This window comes from Orycteropus afer, unplaced genomic scaffold (assembly GCF_000298275.1).
Source record: "Orycteropus afer afer isolate SDZICR_OR568_19922 unplaced genomic scaffold, OryAfe1.0 scaffold00456, whole genome shotgun sequence".
Classification (NCBI taxonomy): Eukaryota; Metazoa; Chordata; class Mammalia; order Tubulidentata; family Orycteropodidae; genus Orycteropus; species Orycteropus afer.
The window spans coordinates 1,873,202-1,893,192 of record NW_006922043.1 but is presented as its reverse complement, the minus strand read 5'-3'; the positions used below and the strand labels follow the sequence as shown (position 1 = coordinate 1,893,192).

The 19,991-nt window shown below is 52.6% G+C and overlaps 1 protein-coding gene across 1 annotated transcript in view; it reads left to right on the top strand.

Moving 5' to 3' along the window:
- Nucleotides 1-2,722: 2,722 nt before the first annotated feature.
- Nucleotides 2,723-19,991, top strand: part of ADAMTSL2 (ADAMTS like 2) — a 49,432-nt gene continuing 32,163 nt past the window's right edge. Inside the window, exons 1-8 of the mRNA XM_007954305.2 lie at nt 2,723-2,815; nt 3,404-3,546; nt 4,366-4,441; nt 5,625-5,727; nt 6,492-6,637; nt 6,772-6,895; nt 11,440-11,520; nt 14,468-14,643. Coding sequence (XP_007952496.1) covers nt 2,723-2,815; nt 3,404-3,546; nt 4,366-4,441; nt 5,625-5,727; nt 6,492-6,637; nt 6,772-6,895; nt 11,440-11,520; nt 14,468-14,643 — 942 coding nt within the window. The remainder of the gene's footprint in view (nt 2,816-3,403; nt 3,547-4,365; nt 4,442-5,624; nt 5,728-6,491; nt 6,638-6,771; nt 6,896-11,439; nt 11,521-14,467; nt 14,644-19,991) is intronic.

The window sequence follows — 19,991 nt, the reverse complement described above, 5'->3', positions numbered from 1 at the left end:
GTGTGCTCTGGGCTCTGTGTTTTGTGCATTGGGCTCAGGGCTCTATGCTTCATGCTCTCTCTGTGTTCTGGGTTCTGAGCTCTGGGCTCTGGGCTCTGGGCTCCAGGTTCCATCTCTGGGCTCTCCACTATGGGCTCTGGGCTCTGGGCTCTGACTCAGCAGGAAGAAGGCCCAGAGTCCCAGCCCTGCTCTGCCAGGAGCTGTTCAGCTGGCGTAGGCCCATCCAGCCGCTGTGCCTGCCCAGCTGGTGACAACATCTGCAGAGACTCCCAAGCCTCACTCCTGACTGGGCCCCTTCAGCAGGCTGTGGGCACTCCTGTGCCCCCCAGAACCTGGGCTATGCCCTTGCTGGAACCCCTCAGTCCCTCCACCTGCTGTGGCTCTGTAGGGGCCTCTATGAGCTTTTCCAAGGCTGGATGGGAGGTCTCGGAGCACGGTTCCCTGCTGGACCTTAGGCTCTCCATCTGTAAAATGGAGTGATCAGACTGGACTCTTCCCCTAATCTCTGAGTGTCAGAGACTGGGCCTACTCCCCAGAAAGAAACGGGACAGGCAGCGCCAGCTCGCTGTGCCACTGCCCACCTCCCCTGTGACCTCAGTCACTCTGTCTGGCCACCCCAATATGTGGCCCTGAGTCTTGGCCCTGTGAAGCCGGCCGCCCTGCTTGCGGCTCAGGCCACGGCAGCCAGCAGGCAGCTGGGCCGGCCTGGCCAGGCTCCAGAGGCACAGAGCGGGTTAAAGTGAGCGCCAGGCCCCGCGGGCGGGCGGGCGGGAGGGGGAGCGCGGTGGGAAGTGTGAGTTCCTCCCCTGTCTGCCTGACAGCTATAAAGACGGCCCAGGCTGGCCGCAGCCACTGGGCTGTGCACCCCTCCCTGGGAAACCCGCTCTTGGATGCTCTTTGAAGTGGGAGAGGGAGGAGGCTCGGGGAGGAGGAGGGGAGCAAGCCCAGGACTGTGCCTCCCGCACCGCCCCACGCACCTGGCGCCTGCCTGCCCCAGCCACTCTCGCCCTTTCTCCGGAGGAGGACAACCTGCTGACCCTGGCCAGGTAGGCTGCCTCCCCCATCCCTGACTCACACAGCAGCCCTTCTGGGCACCAGGTGCAGCCATTGGGCCAGCCCACTGCTAGAGGCACCCAGCACCCCTGGGAGAACTGTTATGTAACAGGCTGTGGGAAGGGGTCTCCAGCCCTGGGGCCCCTGAAGCCCCGTTTGCACGGCAGCCTCTCAGGCTGGCTGGCCAGTGCATTTGGCCCCCAGGAGGATGGCTCCCGCATGAGTCGGCCTGGCCGGAAGCCAGTGGTGTCTGGGAGCCTTAATGAAAACCATGTGTGGGGCCGTCTCCGCACCTGTCTCAGCCTCAGGCAGGAGTGGGCACCAGTTAGCCCATGGGGCCTCCTGGGCCCCCTGTGGGGGTGCATGCAGATGGAGACCTGTGGGGGAGGGTGTGAGGTGGGGGTGCAGGCAAGCAGGCAGCTGCTGGGTGAGAGTCTCAAGGTCCAAGCTCCAAACTCCAGAGTGGATGGCTGCCCAGATAGTCAGGGAACTCGTGGGGTGCTATTCCTGGTAATCTGCAGGTGTTTAGGGGCTGGTAAGAGGGAGAGGGGCTGATTTGGAGTTGGTTGGGGAGTACTTTCTCACCTTCCTGCCCTGGAATCAGCTGGTGACGGGAAAGTCCCTGGGCTTGCTCTATTCTCACTGCCTCCTGTGTGGCTTTGGACAAATTGGCTCCCTTCTCTGGGCCCCAGGCTATAAGGCTAAATGGATCTGATACCCCTTCTGTAATGAGATGGCCAATGGCATGTAGGACCTAAGACAAGCCCTAGAGAGAGGCCGCAGAGGTGCTGTCTTCCCTCCTGAGGGCAGGGATCCTTGCTGGAGAACCAGGGGTGGGGGACAACGACCCACAATACTGGGCACCCCTCAAAGGTGAGGCAGTCAATTTGACCCTAGCAGGGATTGCCAAGTGTTTTGGGCCAGAAGTGATGATGTGTGGGGAAGGAGGACACTGGGTTATGAGCTGTGCCTCCTGCTGTGCCCCCGCCCATCTTCTCAGAGCCTGGCTCTGCCTCACTTCTGCAGGTGTTTGGGGCCTTGTGGGAGAGACAGGGGCTCCTGACCACAGGCTGGTCATCTTTGAAGGTGGGGCTGTGGGTTCTTGGAAGGCCCTGGTGCCACGCAGGGGGCAGGTGGGGAAACTGAGGCCATGGAGGGGCAGGGCTGGGCCAAGTATACACATATTACTGAGCCCTCCAGAGCCCACATGCCAGCAAGGGGTCATCATCCCACAGCCTGGAAGGCATGAGACATGCTCATGTATCAGGCGGCTCTACCGCTTATGGTGATGGGAGCTGAGTCAAGACCTCGGGTTATTTCACCTGATACCTCTTCTCTCCTCAGACAACCTCTCCCCAGGCCTGTGCCTATGCCCCTCAGCTGTTCAGGGTCTCAAAATTGACATCTCTCTGTACACCCTGAGGTCTAGGATGACAAATACTTAGCATGCATACCACCATTCTGTGGCCTGAACCATGACAGGCATCACCAATCACCCACTAAGCTCTTCCCACCTGAGATCTCCAGCAGGGCCCTCCAGCAGCCATTACCAATTGATTCCAGATAACCTTGTGGTCTGAGGACTGGGGAGACTCTGAGAGCTTTTCCCTGGTCACAGGAAGAGGCATTGGGGCCTGGCCTGGCAGTGACAGTGGCCTTGCTTCCTAGGATGGATGGCAGATGGCGGCGATGTGCACATTGGGCCTGGTCTCTGCTGGCCATGGCGCTTGTGGCTGGGGTAGTAGCACCTGTTGGGGCCACGGTGAGTGGGGCTGCGTCATTGGGGCCCAGGCCAGCCCTTCCCTCCAGTACTGTGGTCACCCCCAAGAGTACTGGCTCTGGCAGGGGCTATGTAGCAGGCCTGGGGCAAACACATGTCTAGGGTCCTGAATATCTTCTCAGACCTCAGCCTCTGCCCCCAGGACCCTGTCTTCACAGAGCCATCAGACCACTTCCTAACCTGGGGCTCTGGTCACTCTGACCCCGAGTGAGGTAGCAAGAGAGGGCTGAGGGCCCAGCACAGGCCTGGGGTGAGGGCTGGAGATGGGCGGGCTTGTGTCCTGGGGACCCCCACACTGCCCCGGGCTGCCTGCGGAGAGAAAGTGAAGCAATTCGGTGTGGCTCAGGGTCTCACCAAGCTCCCAACACACTCCAGGTATTAAGATCCAGAGGACCTATGAGCCACACAGCCTCAGAGTTCCCTCTGAGACTGCCTGGGATCTGACTTCAGGCTGCCAAGCAGCCCAGCCACTGGCCCACCCAAGAAGCAGTGATGCCCATGGGCATGGGGCAGGCAACCCCCTCTGCAGGCTCCAAAATCTTCTAACTCTCCATGGGGGCCTCTCCCCAGGACAACAGCCCAACATCCAACAGCCTGGAGGGGGGTGCGGACGCTACAGCCTACTGGTGGGGGGAGTGGACCAAGTGGACGGCATGCTCCCGCAGCTGCGGGGGTGGGGTGATGTCCCAGGAGCGACACTGCCTGCAGCAGAGGTGCGCGGCTAGCGTGGGGACCGTGGGACAGCCTGGGAGGTAGGTGGGTGGTGATAACTGGATGGGGCTCTTGGGCTGGGTTGGGTTTCAGGTTGGGGGCAGCACAATCCATAGAGCAATGACATCTTCCCACTGATTCTTTTGGGCTGGTGGTAGTGTCCTGGGACTCATCGTATTCCCAGGCCACTGCACAGCCATTTTCCAAGCGAGGAGGTCCACTTCCAGGGTGCTACCACTGAGGGGAGAGGCCCATCAGCCTTCTCCTCTGAGGACCTGAGTTGAATGGACAGGGGAGAAGTTAGGCAAGATGGTGAGGAGCCTCCACATTTGGGCAGACCTGGGTTCAAGTCTTGCCTCTGGCACTGCCTAGCTGTGTGACCTTGGGCAAGTCACTGAACATCTCTGAGCCTCAGTTTCCTCCTCTGGAGAATGGAGGTCATGCTGGAGCCCATCTCACATTCCTGAGAACCCATGAGACAGTGTGTGTCCACACTTCAGCATAGGTCCAATGCATGGTGGATGTCGTCATTATGATTGTGTAATTGCTATTATTCGTTCTGGTGCTACAGCCCTGTGCTCTGTGCTGGGGATGTCCTCTTTCCCTCCCTTGGGGAGAGGGTGAGAAACACAGTCAAGTACCTTGAACACTTCCTAGACCAAGTCAGTTCTGGTTGTGGGGCAGGAGTTGAGTGGGGAGGAGGGAGCACCCTTGGCCGAGAAATCAGAGAGGCCTTGGGCTAGTTGAGAGGCCCTGCTTGGATCAGGATGAGGCCTGCAGACCAGCCACTCGGCTGCTCAGAGTCTATGTCTTCCCACCAGAAGGAAGTCTGTCGCGGGCGCTGGCAACAGGACCTGCACCGGCACATCCAAGCGCTTCCAGCTATGCAGAGCACAGGTGAGGGTGCCTAAGGGCTAGGGCAGCGCTGGCCTCCCTCCTATCCTTAGAAGGCCCTCAAGGGTCTTCTGGACCTTCCATCCTGGACCTGTTCTGTAACAGAGGCTGTGGAACAGATTGATGTTCCAGCTGAAGTAGGAAGGATTGGGCCCTGGGTTCAAACCCGCCACCCATGAGAATTAGACCAGTATTGTTATGTGTCTTCCACATGCTCTGGATCTGGCAGGGGGACCATGGCCAAGACAGGACAGACTTGATTCTACTGGTAGAGAGTTGGGGGCTCCAGCTGCAGCTTCGTGTGTCTCCCGAAGCCCCACATGGGTCACCTACTGGGAGAAGGGACAGAGTTCTGGGCTCCCTGTCCCTCCCCATAAGACAATTGGATTGGCCACTGTCTACTCTCCAAACACCTAGCCTCATGGCTCCTCAATTCAACCACAGAGGAGCCGAGAGCCAGAGGGAGTTGTGAGGGAGGTATAGGGAGCCCTCAGCTAGGGGATGGAAACTCAACCACTCTGTCTGAGGGCTGCCTGGCACAGAGGGGAGATGGCCTTTGGGGTTTGGGCTCCAGGGCGTGCCTGGGCAGGAGGGCAAAGCTCCCTCTGTGGGTGTCTTGTGTGTCCTGGTGTCATGTGTCTGTGTGTATCTGGGATGCCTGTGTGTGCACATGTGCAGGTAGTTTGATGCTGAAGGCAGGCTGAAGGCCACAGCCCCTGTGCTGGGGTCATTGGTTGGCTCCCTCTGGGACAGTGCAGCCAGGGTCCAAATGAATGAGTCACTGAATCACGACTCTTCTGTGAAACTCACCTCGTGCCCCAAGGCCATTCTGTAAACATGCAGGGGTGTCCACTGTGTGCCAGCCCTGTCCCAGCATGACCACCACAGACCAGGTCTCTGCCCCAAGCTTAAAGCACAGGCAAAACTATGTCTGGGATCTCCTCCATTCAATGATGCTTGGGGAAAATGGAGGAAGGTAGACACAGAGTCGGTGTTTGAGGGTCGTTGGTACCCCTCCACTGGTCCCCTCTCCTTCCTGAGAGAGCAAGGAGTGAGCAGAAGGAGAGACTACTCGTGGGCTGGGCCCAGTGTGACGCCCCTGTTCAGCCACTTCCTGCTCAGCCTGGACAGCATGCCTTTGTTGGCCTCATCCCTGTGCCTCCCTCCCTGTCTCCTCACTTCCCAGGAGTGTCCGGCGGACGGGAGAAGCTTCCGCGAGGAGCAGTGTGTGTCCTTCAACTCCCATGTGTACAACGGGCGGACGTACCAGTGGAAGCCCCTATACCCTGGTACCTGTGACCTGGATCCCGCTGGGCAGGGGCAGTGTGGGGGCGGCCCTCCAGCACCTAGCCCTGCACTTGAGGGGTCATCTCTCTCTCTCAGGAGGGAGGGGCATGGCCACAGAGAGTAATATCCTCGTCCAGTGGATGAGAGAAACTGGGTGGACAAGTGGGGAAACTGAGGCACAGAGGGAGAGGGGCTTATTGAAGTCAGCTTCAGAGCCAAGAATAAACTCTGGGTCTCTCAAGGCTGTCCTCTTCCCCATGATATCACCTGAAGTGGTCCCCGTTGATGTGGCTTCTATGGCCAATGGTCACTTTCCCCCTGACCCCACTGCATGGATAGGGCTCAGGGACACATCCAGAGGATCCCAGACAGGTCTGGCCACCTGGTCGGTGGGACTGGGCTGTGTAGAATGGCCATCTCCTTCCCTCCCTCATTCTCTCAGGGGGCAGAGGGGCACAGTTGGTTCAGGTAGACCTTGTGAATGAGTGGCTTCCCCTGCCCATGGGCTAAGTACTGGAGTTGGGGGTCCAGGGCCAGCAGCCCAGGATTAGAGTTGGCTCAGTTCACCTACAGAGGGGAAGTCCCCTAAGGGTCTCTGGAGCTGCCCCCCATTTACACAGGAACAGAACAGCTGGGACAAGGCCACCTGTTTATTGGTCTATTTCTACCATGTGACCCTGGGCCAGTCCTTTTCACTCTCCCAGCCTCAGTTTGCCCATCTGTGCATCCTCTCGTCTCCCCTGCATTGAGCCCCTGTCGCCCCCAGACGACTACGTGCACATCTCCAGCAAGCCCTGCGACCTGCACTGCACCACGATAGACGGGCAGCGGCAGCTCATGGTGCCCGCCCGCGATGGCACGTCTTGCAAGCTTGCCGACCTGCGAGGGGTTTGCGTGTCTGGAAAATGTGAGGTTGTTAAACGTTGTAGCAAATGTTCTGCTGCTTTTCTCGCAACAACCCGCTGCCTGCCCACTCACCCTCCTGGGCAGTGGCGGCCCGGTGCAGGCCCCAGCGCCTCCCAGCAGTCCTCTCCTTCCTCCTGCAGCCCATCGGCTGTGACGGGGTGCTCTTCTCCACCCACACTCTGGACAAGTGCGGCGTCTGCCAGGGGGACGGGAGCAGCTGCACTCATGTGACCGGCAACTACCGCAAGGGGAACACCCACCTGGGTAAGGCCCCTGCCGTGGGAGTCAGGCTAGGACCATGTCTGGGTACCCAGGGGCTTGGGTATGATCCTGCCCTGCCTGCAGGGTTCCTTCCCTTCTAAGGCCACTAGGTTCTCCATTGGGGCCCAGGTGGGTGACCAGGTGCTCTGCAAGGCCCTTTTGTTGAGGGGTCATGAGCTGTTGAGCACTGCCTATATACCAGATACAGCAGTGGGCACCTGGTGGGACAGCAGCTTGCAGGAGATGTTAAACAACACTTAAGAAAGAGGAAACTGAGGCAGGAGCCCCAGTCCTCACTGCAGACATGAGGTTTGAGTGTGGGCATGCTGGATTCTAGAACCCAGGTTTCTGAGAGCGGAAGCAGGGTGAGGAAGGCTGCAGGCTGACTCTGCTACAGAGCCCCTCTCTTCCCAGAGCCCCTCTGGCCCAGTCCTCATGGGAGGTGGGTGGTAGGTTCTACACATGTGATGGGACTTTATACTTTTGGAGGAGTGCCACTTATATCGCCAAATGCCAAACTGAATGTACTGCTGGGTTTCAGTAAGTGCTCGTGGAATTAAACTGGACCATCATACCCTCTAAGGAGCCCTGGTGGCACAGTGATTAAACGCTCAGCTGCTAACCAAAAGGTCAGTGGTTCGAACCCACCAGCTACTCTGCAGGAGAAAGATGTGACAGTCTGTTTCTGTAAAGATTATATCCTTGGAAAATATTGGACAGTTCTACTCTGTCTTACAGGGTCACTATGGGTTGGAATCTGCTCAACAGCAATGGTTTCTTTCTTTCTTTCTTTTTTTTAATCATACTCACTAAGGTGATCTGTTGGTATAGTGGTTAAAGCATTTGGCTACTAACCAAAAGGTCAGTGGTTCAAACCACCTGCTGCTCCATGGAAGAAACATGGAACAGTCTGCTTCTATAAAGATTTATAGCCTTGGTAACCCAATGGGGGTCACTGTGAGTTGGAATCACTCGATGGCAGTGAGTTTAGTTTTTTAAGAAGTTCTGGTGGTGCAACAGTTAAGCCCTCAGCTGCTAACTGAGAGACCTTGATGGTTTGAACCCTCCCAGTGGCTCTGGGGAAGAAAGACCTGGTGATTTGCTTTTGTAAAGAAGCAGAACCAAAACCTGTTGCTGTCGAGTCAATTCCAACTTATGGCGATCCCATGTGTTACAGAGTAGAACTGTCCCATAGGAATTCTGAGGTTGTACTCTTCATAGAAGCAGACTGCCATATCTCTTCCCTGTGGAGTGGCTGGTGGGTTGAACCGACTTTTGGGTTCGCAGCTGAGTGCTTAACCATTGTACCACCAGGGCTCCTTTTATAAAGATTATGGCCTCGGAAAACCTATGGGAAAATTGTCATGGGGTTGCCATGAGTGAGAATTGACTTGATGGCACATGGGTTTGTTTGTTTGTTTATTACACCTTTTAGACTGGGGAAGACCAGGCAGCTTGAACCCGTTTAGCAGATGGGGAAACGAGAATCACAGTCCGATGGCCTGCTCAAAGTTCCCCAATGAGCCTGGCCCAGTCTGTCTAGAATTATCATCCCCTTAGGCCTATCTCGGGTCAATTGTCAGGACACTTCTGTGTCCTGGAAGTTGAGGAAGCAGCTTCCTCACATCACTTCCCTCCTCAGATGAGAGAGAACTGTGGAGCTAGTGTCAGCCTGGGGAGGTCCCAGGGGGCAAGTGGTGAAATGGGGCTGCAGAGCCATTCCCTGGGAATAAACACAGGGCAGATGTGCCCTGGAGAGTGTGAGGTTGGTTGAGACTTGGGAGTGGGAGCACCCACCAAGGAGGAACAGGGGCTGGGAGAGGAGGGATATGTCTTTAATAGGTCCAGACAGGGGTGCTGGGTGGGATGGGGTGGGGGTATCACTGTGGAAGGGGCCTGAGCACATCCCCTCCCTCTCTTGCTCAGGCTCTGGCCCACAGATGTGGGAGGGTCCAGTTCAGACAGCACATCTGTTTTGAGCACCTACTAAGTGCCCTGGTTGCGCAATGGTTAAGCACACGGCTGTTAACCAAAAGGTTGGCAGTTTGAATGCACCAGCTGCTCTGCAGGAGAAAGATGTGGCAGTCTGCTACTATAAAGATCACAGCTTTGGCAACCCTATGAGGATGTTCTACTCCGTCCTACAGGGTTGCTATGAGTTGAAATGCAGCATGCCCTTCAGGAACTCTTGGGGAGAGGGTTGGCATTGGACTGTCTCACCTGGTTCCACCCACTGTTGAGCTGTATGCCAGGGCCCCAAGCCATGTCCACATGAGTTAACTTGGTCCCATCTCCTGACATCTTTCCTAGGCAGGTACTCCTATTGCCGCTATATGGATTTGAATAGTCAGAGAGATTAAGTTACTAATCTAAGGCCACATAGCCAGAAGAGACAGCCTGCTCCTGAGTCTGTGGTTCTTACCACTGAGCACACTACACCCCTGATACACCTGTGCTTGCTAACAGTGGGGTGGGCCTGTGCAGCCCATGACAGTGAATTACTAAATGCTCAGGAGTCTTATGAGCTGATTGTAAAATAGTCATTACTAAAATTTAAGGTATATAAACCTACATTTAATAATACTAAGAACAGAGGTCATAAATAGCCCAGAGCCATCACTTCTGGATTGCGTTACTTCCCTACTAAGAAACTATTTCACTTCTGTGCTCCATAACTCTGTGCTTAGGGTTGTGTGTGTATGGTGGAAATACTGCAGGCTTCTGCCGCTCTGGAAAAGTAGAATGTCCCTATGAAACCTCCGTAAGCTGGAATGGCATAAAGTGAATAAGCAATTACCATTAACTTATATGGGAAAAATTTTGAGCGTTCCCAGACCCAAAAAATAGCCTACTAAACTATACTAAATAATACAGAAAACCTAAGACAACACTAACATATAGTAACAGCTGGAATGATACATAAACACATGTCTATGAAAGGCAGAAATAATGTGTGCAAAGTGTAGGTCTCAGGGAATGAGCCTGGGGACGATGCCACTCTCACTGCTGGGGGTGCATGCTGCCTCTTTAACAGCTCTCTGCAAACCAAACACTGAATGCTGGTTTTGCTTTTTAACCTTTATTTTGTAAAAGTGAAAATCCTCTTCAGATTTCTTTCAGCTGGTGAAAACAGGTAGGTCTGGTGTAAAGCAAACTTTTGAAGGGTAGGGATGCGTGTAGATACCAAGCATTACTGCTGCACATCTCTGCCCAATTCTGCATTCAGGGGCCTCAGGATTTGAAATCAACCATGCTGGGAATATTTACACCATGGAAATTGGCCAACTCTACAAATCAATGCCTACCCCCTGCACCCTGAGGCAATTGTTAAACATTTAATACAGTACCATTAGCTGTGAGGGACAGGGCCAGCATCTTCAGGGTCCCATAAGAGGTGGGTGGGGGTAGGGGGCCAAGGAGAGGCAGAGAGCTCACCCCAAAGGCATGTGGTCACCACCACTTCTCATACAGGAACCAGTGAAAGGAGCATCAGGCAGCCCCCAGAGAACTCGATTTCTGAGAGCCCCTTCTCACCATCTCTCACACCCTGAAGACATTCACATCCTTCTGGGGCTTTATTTCTAGGAAGCAGTGCCTGTTCAGTGGTAGAAATCTTACTTTCCATGCAGGAGATTTGGATTCAACTCTTGGTCATTGCAGCTCATGTACGGCTGCCACCCATCTCTCAGTGGAGGCTTGCATGTTGCTAGGATGCTGTAAAGGTTTCAGTGGAGCTTGTAGACTAAGACAGACTAGGAAGAAAGGCCTGGTGACCTGAAAATCAGCCAGTGAAAACCCTGTGGATCGTAAGGGTCCAATCTGCGACTGCTTATGGGGATGGTGCAGCACCAGGCGGTGTGTTGTTCTATTGTGCCTCCATCCTCATCTGCAGACAACTTTTCTTCCATCCTCAGACCCAAGACCCCTGATTCCTTTTTTGCTTAGAGCACTCCATGGCTGCTTTTCCATTTGATGGAGGGCCTCGATGATGGGCCCTAAGCCAGCTGAACTTGCCCCCAAATGACCCTGGCTTGGTGCTCAGGAAAGGCTTAGAGACCTTGGAAGAAAGGCCTGGTGATTTATTTCTGATAAATGAGCCATTGAAAACCGTATGGAACACAGTTCTGTTCTGACACACACAGGCTGTTATTGCTCTGAATCATCTCGATGGCAGCTGGTTTGGGTCAGTAGCAGAAGGGGCTGTGCGGGTACTGATGAGCATCACTTATGATGAGCATGGTGGGAAAGGTAGCAGAATCCTGGGTAAACCTGGGTGCATACTGGGTCTGGAGGGAATGACTTCTGCATCAGCACAAGATGTCCTGTGGGACCATGAACCAGCTGCTCAGGCAGAGGATGCTAGGTGAGGGTGGGTGGGATTGCCCTGGGACATTGCGATCCAGGGTGCATTTTCAGGGCAGACAAAGGGCTAGGCTGGTCATTAGCATGGTTATGGCACCCCTTCCCCAGGTGCCACTCTGGCCAGGGGTTTTGCTGCAGCCAGAGGCAGGTGAGCTGCCAGCTGCTCACCGCTGCCCCTCCTGCAGGCTATTCTCTGGTGACCCACATCCCGGCCGGTGCCAGACACATCCAGATTGTGGAGCGGAAGCGGTCCGCCGACGTCCTAGGTGCGTGAGTGGGGCTGGACCCTGCTTTGCTGGAGCTTTTGGGTTTGCATGGGGGCAAAATGTACTGATAGAGAAGGGGGCACTTGTCCAGGGGTCCCCCTGTGGGAGAGGGGTGGGCCTGCAGCCATCGCTCCAGGAGCCAGAATTCAGCCTGGTAGTGGTGGGGGTGGAGGAGGTCAAAGGGAAGCAGATTTCACCTTCAGGTGGTTAAGAATCTTGAACCAGATCTGTTTGCCAAGGGAAGGAGTTGGGACGACAAGTAGTGAGCTTCCTGTCACCATAGCCCTGGCACAGGAAAAGCTGAAGTGTTGGAGGTAGGCCTTGTGCCCTGGGTGGGAGAGGTGAGATGGTCAGGTTAGAGTTGAGAGGGGTCAGACATCATGCCAGTCTTGAGTGAATGAGTAGTAAAGCTGGGGCTCAAACTCAGGTCTGGGGGCTTTCAGGGCAGTTCTTGCCATGTGGTTCTTGCCATGCAGTTCTGGTAGGAAGTTAGACCTCTGTGGGGATGGGGTATCTCAGTTCCAGGATTCAGGGCGATTTGCAAAAGTGTAAGCTTTGTCTTGGTGGCCATTTCTGGAAGGGTCCTCATGAATCTAGAGTGTAGGCCTTAATGCACCTGTGTCTATACCTCCTCAGCAGGGGCTTAGGGCCCACTGGGCTGTGCAAGAAACTGTGGGCATCTGTGAGCCTCCCTGTGTTTGGCTACAGAGGTCTTCTGGCAGGTGGGAACCAGGATGATGTCCTGCTGGCTTCAGGCTGGGATCCCAGGCTGTATAGGGAAGTTGTTGTCTGAGGCAGAGAAAGCCCCCAGCCCTACACTTTATATAATACCACACCCTTTTCCTGCCTCACCTCCCTGGGTCTCAGGGTGGCTGTGAGAGCCAGGTCTGGTGGCAGGAAACCCACCCTTCTAAGGGGTGCTACAGGAGGGGAGAATCTTTGCTAATGGTTAGACCCTGCCTCCAGACTCCCCTGCCCCTGCCCAAAGCCTGTGAGTGCCTTGGTGTGGGCCTGGGGATCAGAGCACCCCACTCTGGGCTCCAGTTCCCAGTACCCAGCAGGCCCACAATCAGGCCCCAGCCTCAGCACCCTGGGGGATGCTCCAGGCCAAGGGTGGGGAACACTCTGTGAGGCCAGCCCACTTGCTGTGTTGCTGGGTGAGCGGTGAGGCCAGGAAACATCGTGTTCCCAGTGCTGGCTGCAGCACGCTCATTCTTGAAACAGACACATGGAAATACCAAGTACAGCCTCATACACTGGGGAAGCCGCAGGAAGGAAGGTCATTACTGTCAGGAAGCGGGGTTTGGATTTGGGCTGGACCTTCGCCCTGTGTAGATACCTGGAGGTGTGGCATGGCTACCCTGCCTGGCATGGCCCACTGCACTGAACTCAGACGTCTTGTTTGCGTTACTCTTTGACGTCAGTACGTGCAGGGTACTTTTGAGGCAGACGCGGGCTACTCCCTATGTCTGTCTGATAGTAAATTAATCGCACCAGGCTCCCCGTTCATGTTGCATCAGGAATTTGGAGGCCGAACTCTGCTTCTCCCGCAGGCCAGTTCCTGGAACTGGCTTTGAGGACACCCTTTGGAAGACACACTGTCCCCGAGTGCTGAGTCCACTCCTCCCATCCCTGCCCTGGAAGCTCCCAGGGCCTCTGCTGGCTCTCCACAGTCTCAAGGAGGACAAGTCCCCAGGTCCCAGCCCCCAGGAAGGTAGGGGATGGGACTACAGGGGTGTGCCTGGACGTTCCTGCTGTCCTGAACTTTCATTCAGCTCGAGCCAGCCCCAGAGTGCCCATCCCGCCAAGATACTCTGGTCTAAGTGTCCTCCTGCACCCACCTTGGGTGGGGGCGACTGGGAATGTGCCCCTGGCCAACCTCCTGGTTGATTGCCCCAAGTCTGGGTGAGTGGACTGCAGGGTGTCATTAGCATGGTTATGCCAGCACAGGCAGGAAGGGCATCATGGCCAGTGAGAGCACAGAGCTTTGGGACAGCCCCAGGCCAGCCATGCCAGGGCCTCATTGTCCTTAGTGTGGGTGCTGGGTGGGGCCTGGGGGACCTCACCTCATCCTCTTGGGATAGTGACAGGCCCAGGGTCACACAGTGAGCTGGCAGCAACTCAGGCTAGACGCTCTTGTCTTGTACTTGGCAGATACCTGTCCATACCTGGTGGACTCCTACCTTGTACCCGGTGGATGTCTGTCCCATACTTGGCAGATGCCTGTCCTGTACCTGGCAGATGCCTAGTCCTGTCACTGTTAAACATCTGCCCCATACCTAGCATGCACCTGTCCTATACCTGGCAGATTCTAAGTCCTGTACCTGGTAGACTCCTTTCACATATTTGACAGACATCTGTCCCATACTTGGAGGATCTCTGTCCTGTACTTGATGGATTCCTATCCTGTAACGCCCAGTCCCTGTCTGCCAGGTGGCAGACACCTGCCCATACTAGGTAGACTGCCAATCCTATACCTAGCAGATGCTTGTCCTGTACTTGATGGATGTCCAGTCCTGTACCTGGCAGACACTTGTGCTGTACCAGGTAGACACTTGTCCCATATTTGGGGCAGATATTTGTCATCTAGTGTGGCCTCCTTGCATTTCCCAGGCCAGGCTTGGTGCTGGCCCTGGTGTTGGCTTGTTCCCTTGTGGCCCCTCTGCTCCTTCAAAGGCAACTGAGTAACAAGGCCCAGAGGCCCTGGCCAGCTATTTACAGTTGTCTAGACAAGTCTTCATTGGTTATTTTTGGTTGATAGGGATGTGCCTTTCCTCACGTGCCATGTGTTGGACACAGACAATGTCCGACTCCCCACGATATGTGCTCCCTGTCCTCTGGGGTTAGGGGAGTCCTGTGGGGGCCAGCGGTGGCCAAATCCCAAGTGCATGGAGGTGGCTCCTCCTCACAGCCTGCCTCCCTCCAGCTGGCACCTTTGCCCTGTCAGCTCTCGCAGATGAAGCCGGCTACTACTTCTTCAATGGCAACTACAAGGTGGACAGCCCCAAAAACTTCAACATTGCTGGCACCGTGGTCAAATATCGAAGGCCCATGGACATCTATGAGACTGGCATTGAGTACATCGTGGCCCAGGGGCCCACCAACCAGGGCCTGAACGTCATGGTGCGTGGGCTGCAAGCTGGGGGGGCAGGGATACCATACAGCCAAACCACTGGGCTTGGGACTCATTGTTCATTTAGTTATTCACTCATTCATTCACTCCCTCATTCATTCATTAACTCAGCTTTTAATTCATTCATTTAGCATCTCATTTATTCACTAACCCATCCATTCTTTCACCCAGCTGCCCACTCACCTGGTGACTCACTCACTCACATAATTATTTATTCATTAATTCATTCACTCATTCATTCACTCAGCACTGCTGGTAGAGCCACTGAGTACATTGTTCCTTGCCCACCAGGACCTCTGTGAAGAGCTAAGGACAGGACAGGAGGCTGGATCTGGGGCATAGGGATGGGAGACCCAATCCCCACTCCACAGTAGGCTAGTTATGCTCCCACTTATTTCCCTCCCCACCTATAGACACTGTGGTGTTCTCCAGTCCTTAGTGCTGGGGGACCAGGACAGGCCTGGCCCTTCCTCCACAACTGCCCCCCCCCAAGGTGCTTAGGGCCCCTAGGGGCTGGTCTCAGAGTATGGGCTGTAGAGAGAGGGCTTGGGCCTGCTATTCTCAGCACCTGTGAGCTCTCCACCATGGTTAGTGTCCTGAAGTGAAGGCCGGTGCTTTCCTATGCCCAAGGAAGTATGGCCAGAGTAGAGCTTGCAATCTTAGCTCAGTTGATATTCAAACCCCACCATGGCAGTTATTAGTGTCTTCACTTTAGAGAGGGTGGGACATGGGCACAGAGAGGACAGTGACCTGTGCAAAGCCACAGAATTATAGATGGCACCACTGGGGCTTGAACCCAGTCTACCTGATGCCAAAGAAGCTTCATATAGCCTCCATCTAGGATGCTCCTCACACTCTCCCACATGGCTTCCTGGCTGAAGGTTTCTCCAGGTGAAGTCAGAATCTAAAAGGACCATTTATTTCTAGGCCCTTGCCCACTTGGCTTAGAGTTGCCTACCTACCTCCTGGCTGGAGGAGGTAGGTCATAGATAGTTTCCATGTGAAACAGACTCTGAGGTGGAGGCTTGCATGCAGGAGGGTTTGGGGGAGTGGACTCAGGGACAGCCCTGTGAGGGTGTGAGGGACAGAGGACTGAACAGAGGGAGGTGGTGAGCTCAATACAGGAGCCTTAGCTGACCCCACAGAGAGAATTATCTCTACTTGAGGCAGGGATACCAACTAGCCATTGGATGTGGTTGCTCCCTAGGGAGGGGGCAAGACCTTGGGAGGGGTAGCTACCATTGGCTAAGGGAAATCCCTGGGAAGGGACCCAGCTGTGAGCTGCAACATTTCCCAACTGCTTGAGAAATAGGTGCCCTGTTCTAAAAGGTACACCTGCTGCAGCAGTGTCCACTACAGTCCGCCCCTTGTGCTGCTTGACTCCATTTGCTTTGTATAATGAACTTGCCTCATCAGGGAGCAGCTCCTTTAGTATTCTGGTTGGTGTCTTTTCCCAGGGAGCTTTACAGAAAGAAGGTTAGTGGTATAAACTGCAGCTTGTACTCATACTTTCCCTCCTCTATTACACATGCAAGATTCTTCTTACCCTTGGCTTGTACCTCTATTAGTCTAGGTGGTTTATATGGCAGGATGACCCAGACCCTCATCCCTGAGAGGTCTCAGTTCCTGGTTTCCATGCTCTTTACAAGCCAAAGTTGCTGCTCTTGTTCAGATGCCATCAAATTGGGCAGAGACATATTTAGAGAGATCCCAGTGGGTCAGCTTATTATGAAATAGAGTCTCCTCTGTCCCTGGGGCCAAATTCTTGTTGATTAGGGTCAACGAGTCCTGCCAGAATAGTGACTCCTTTCCTTGACTGCTGATGTCACACAAGGTGTGCCCAAATAGACTGGGTGACAGCCATGGCTTGCTGTGTCTCCTTGTGGAAGTGTCCTCCTTCTGGGAATCAGGACCTATAGACCCCTAGATCCTAGCTAGTACTGCAAGGATGAGAAGCACAAAATTCCCAAGTAGGTCACTGAAAGTGGTAGTCACTGCTCCTTTCATTTCTTCATTCCCAGACCTATGTAGTCTACCTATTAGGGACAAAGTATCAAATAATTCTCATTGGTTTTGAGCATAGGTTACATCTATTGCATCTTTGACTATGCAAAGGCATTCAACTGTGTGGATCATAACAAATTATAGACAATGTTACAAAGAACAGGAACTCCAGAACACTTAATTGTGCTCATGAGGAACCTGTACATAGACCAAGAGGTAGTTGTTTGAACAACAAGGGAATACTGTGTGGTTTAAAATCAGGAAATGCATGCATCAGGGTTATATCCTTTCACCATACTTATTCAATGTATATACTGAATCCAAGAAGCTGGATTATAAGAAGAAGAATGAGACATCAGGATTGGAGGAAGATTCATTAACAACATGTGATATGCAGGTGACACAACCTTACTTGCTGAAAGTGAAGATGACTTGAAGACCTTACTGATGAAGATCAAATACTAAGCCTTCAGTAGGGATTACACCTCAACATAAGGAAAACAAGAAACCTCAGGACTGGACCAATAAGCAACATCATGATAAATGCTTGAAGTTGTCAAGTATTTCATTTCATTTGGATCCACAATCAATGCCTATAGAAGCAACAATCAAGAAATCAAATGATGCATTGCATTAGGCAAATCTGCAGCAGAAGACCTGTTTAAAGTGTTAAAAAGCAAAGATGTCATTTTGAGGACTAAGGTGTGCTTGACCCAAGCCATGATATATTCAATTGCCTCATCTGCATGCAAAAGCTGGACATTGAATAAGGAAGTCTGAAGAAAAATTAATGTCTTTGAATTATGGTTTGGTGAAGAATATTGAATATACCATGGATTTCTAGAAGAATGAACACATCTGTCTGAGAAGAAGTACAGCCAGAATGCTCCTTAGATGCAAGGCTGATGAGACCCCATATTACATACTTTGGACATGTTATCAGGTGGAACTAGTCCCTGCAGAAGGACATCATCCTTGGTAAAATAGAGGGTCAGCAAAAAAAAAAAAAAAAAAGAAGAAGAAGAAGAAGAAGAAGACTCTCAATGAGATGGATTGACACAGTGGCTGCAACAATAGACTCAAACATATCAATGATTGTGAAGATGGCGCAGGACCAGGCAGTGTTTCTTTCTGTTGTACATAAAGTCACTGAATCAGAACTGACTCAAAGACACCTAACAACAACATAACAAATTGCATCTAGGATGTTCCAAGGCACCATCTTCACAAGGTGTTATTGCCACTGAGCTGGCACCGTGGTTTCACTTTCTACTACTTTACCAGGCTGGCAGTTTCTGGGGGATGCAGTATGATAGGAGCAGTGGATCACAGTGTCCACTGTGGCACCTCCTTGGCTAAAGTGGGTTCTTTAGTCCAATGCAATGTCATGTAGTATCCTGTCTCAGTACATCACATATTCTGTAAACCCTGTATTTTGGGGTGGCTGAGCCCTGTGCATAGCAAAGGCAAAACCACATTCAGGATAAGATCGATCACTTTCCCTTCCAGGGTGGAAGGGGTCCAATGTAATCAACTTGACAGCAAGTGATTGTGTGATCCCCTTGAGGGATGGTGCCATATCAAGGGCTCAGTGTAGGTCTCACTTGCTGCACATTCAACTTTCACTAGTGGGAACAGCTTTGCTGAGCAGGAGCTCATGCTATTGGGTCCATGCTTCCATTACCATCATCACAAACCACTGGCTCATCACCAGGGTGACTGATGCCAGAGGCTGGCCTATGTCAACTGGTAAAGCCATTCTATTTACTACTTGGCTGCTTAGTGCCTTTCTCAATGTAGATGCCTTCAGGTGCGCACAGACATGATACTAAGATATTCACATTGTTTGCTTCTTCCAAGACCCATCCACAGGCCTCTTCTCCAGACCTCCTCATCCCCGGTCTTCCAATGTTTTCCACCTAGGCCCCTGACTAATCAGTCAAGTCATTTGTCACTGCCCATGGATCAGTAGAAACTCCTACTTGTCCCGCTTTGTGTGAGGACACACACAGTGAATGACCATATGTAGCACTTGAAGCCCATTGACTTTGCTTCAACTTTTCAGGGCTAGTCTGAAAGGGCTGTAGAGAAGCCACAGACCATTTTCAGCTTGCACTCTTTTTCCAAGCTGACCCATCTGAGTCAAGCTCAGCCATTTTTCTCCTCACTTACTTCATCATAACAGTATCCCTTTACAGCCATTGCTGTGAGCTGAAAGAAAGATACTGGTGCAAGAGTCCCATATGACAAGGAAGTTTGGGTCACCTGCTGATGCAGCCTTATTGCACCCTTTGCCCTGATTGTGTCTAGTCTTAGATGTGACAAAATTGATAGATTGCTGTTGGACCACCCAACTGTTAACTCAGTGGACTTGACAGAACCCAGGTTGTGATGGTCAGCTCTGGCTGTGTGGGTCACTTGATATCCTGTAGTCAATGTGCCCCATCTCTAGTAGGGCCCAGTAGCATGCTAGGGGCCATGTACACTTCTTGCTGCAGGTGGGCTGGCCTTGTTCCAGAACCCTATGATTTTCCTATTGGGTCCACATGGCATCTTTCCCCACCACAGATACCTCTCTTATTTTAGGGCCTGTCAAGTCATATGGCCCAAGTGCTTTATGCACCACCAGCTGACTTTCTACAAAGCCTCTTTTACTCAGGATCCCACTCAAAGCTAGGAGCCCCTTTTTTTAAACAAAACAAAACTTTGTATGGTGATTTGGGTGAAAGTTTACAGAGCAAATTAGTTTTCCATCCAACCATTCATACACATTTTGTTTTCTGACATTGGCTGTAATGTCTACAAATAACAGCACTCTTCCTACTTCCTCCTTGTGTTTCCTGTTTCCATTTGTCCTCTTTTCTATCCCTTCCTGCCTTTTGAGCTTTCTCCCTGGACAAATGCTATCTTTTTGATCTCATATGATTGGAAGCTGGCAGCTTTTTATATTAGTATATGAATGAGCATATTGCACTTAAACATTAGTCTAAAGATTGTTGATTCAATTCCACCTAGAGGTACCATGGAAGGAAGACTTGGTGATCTGTTTCTGTAAGGATTACAGCCAAGAAAACCCTATGAAGCTGTTCTACTCTGTAATGCATGGGATCACTATGAGCTGGAATCAACTCAGTGGCAACCAGTTTTCAGTATATGGATTGGAGCAGTATTCCCAAATGTGGAATATACTGTTACTTGGATTATTCTTCAGAGAGGGGTTTGAAAGCAACAATTCGACTTTTTTTTTTAATTTAATTTTATTTTTTAATGCATTTTATTGAAATATAATTTACGTACAGTGAAATATACAAAACCAAAGTGACATGGGTCAATG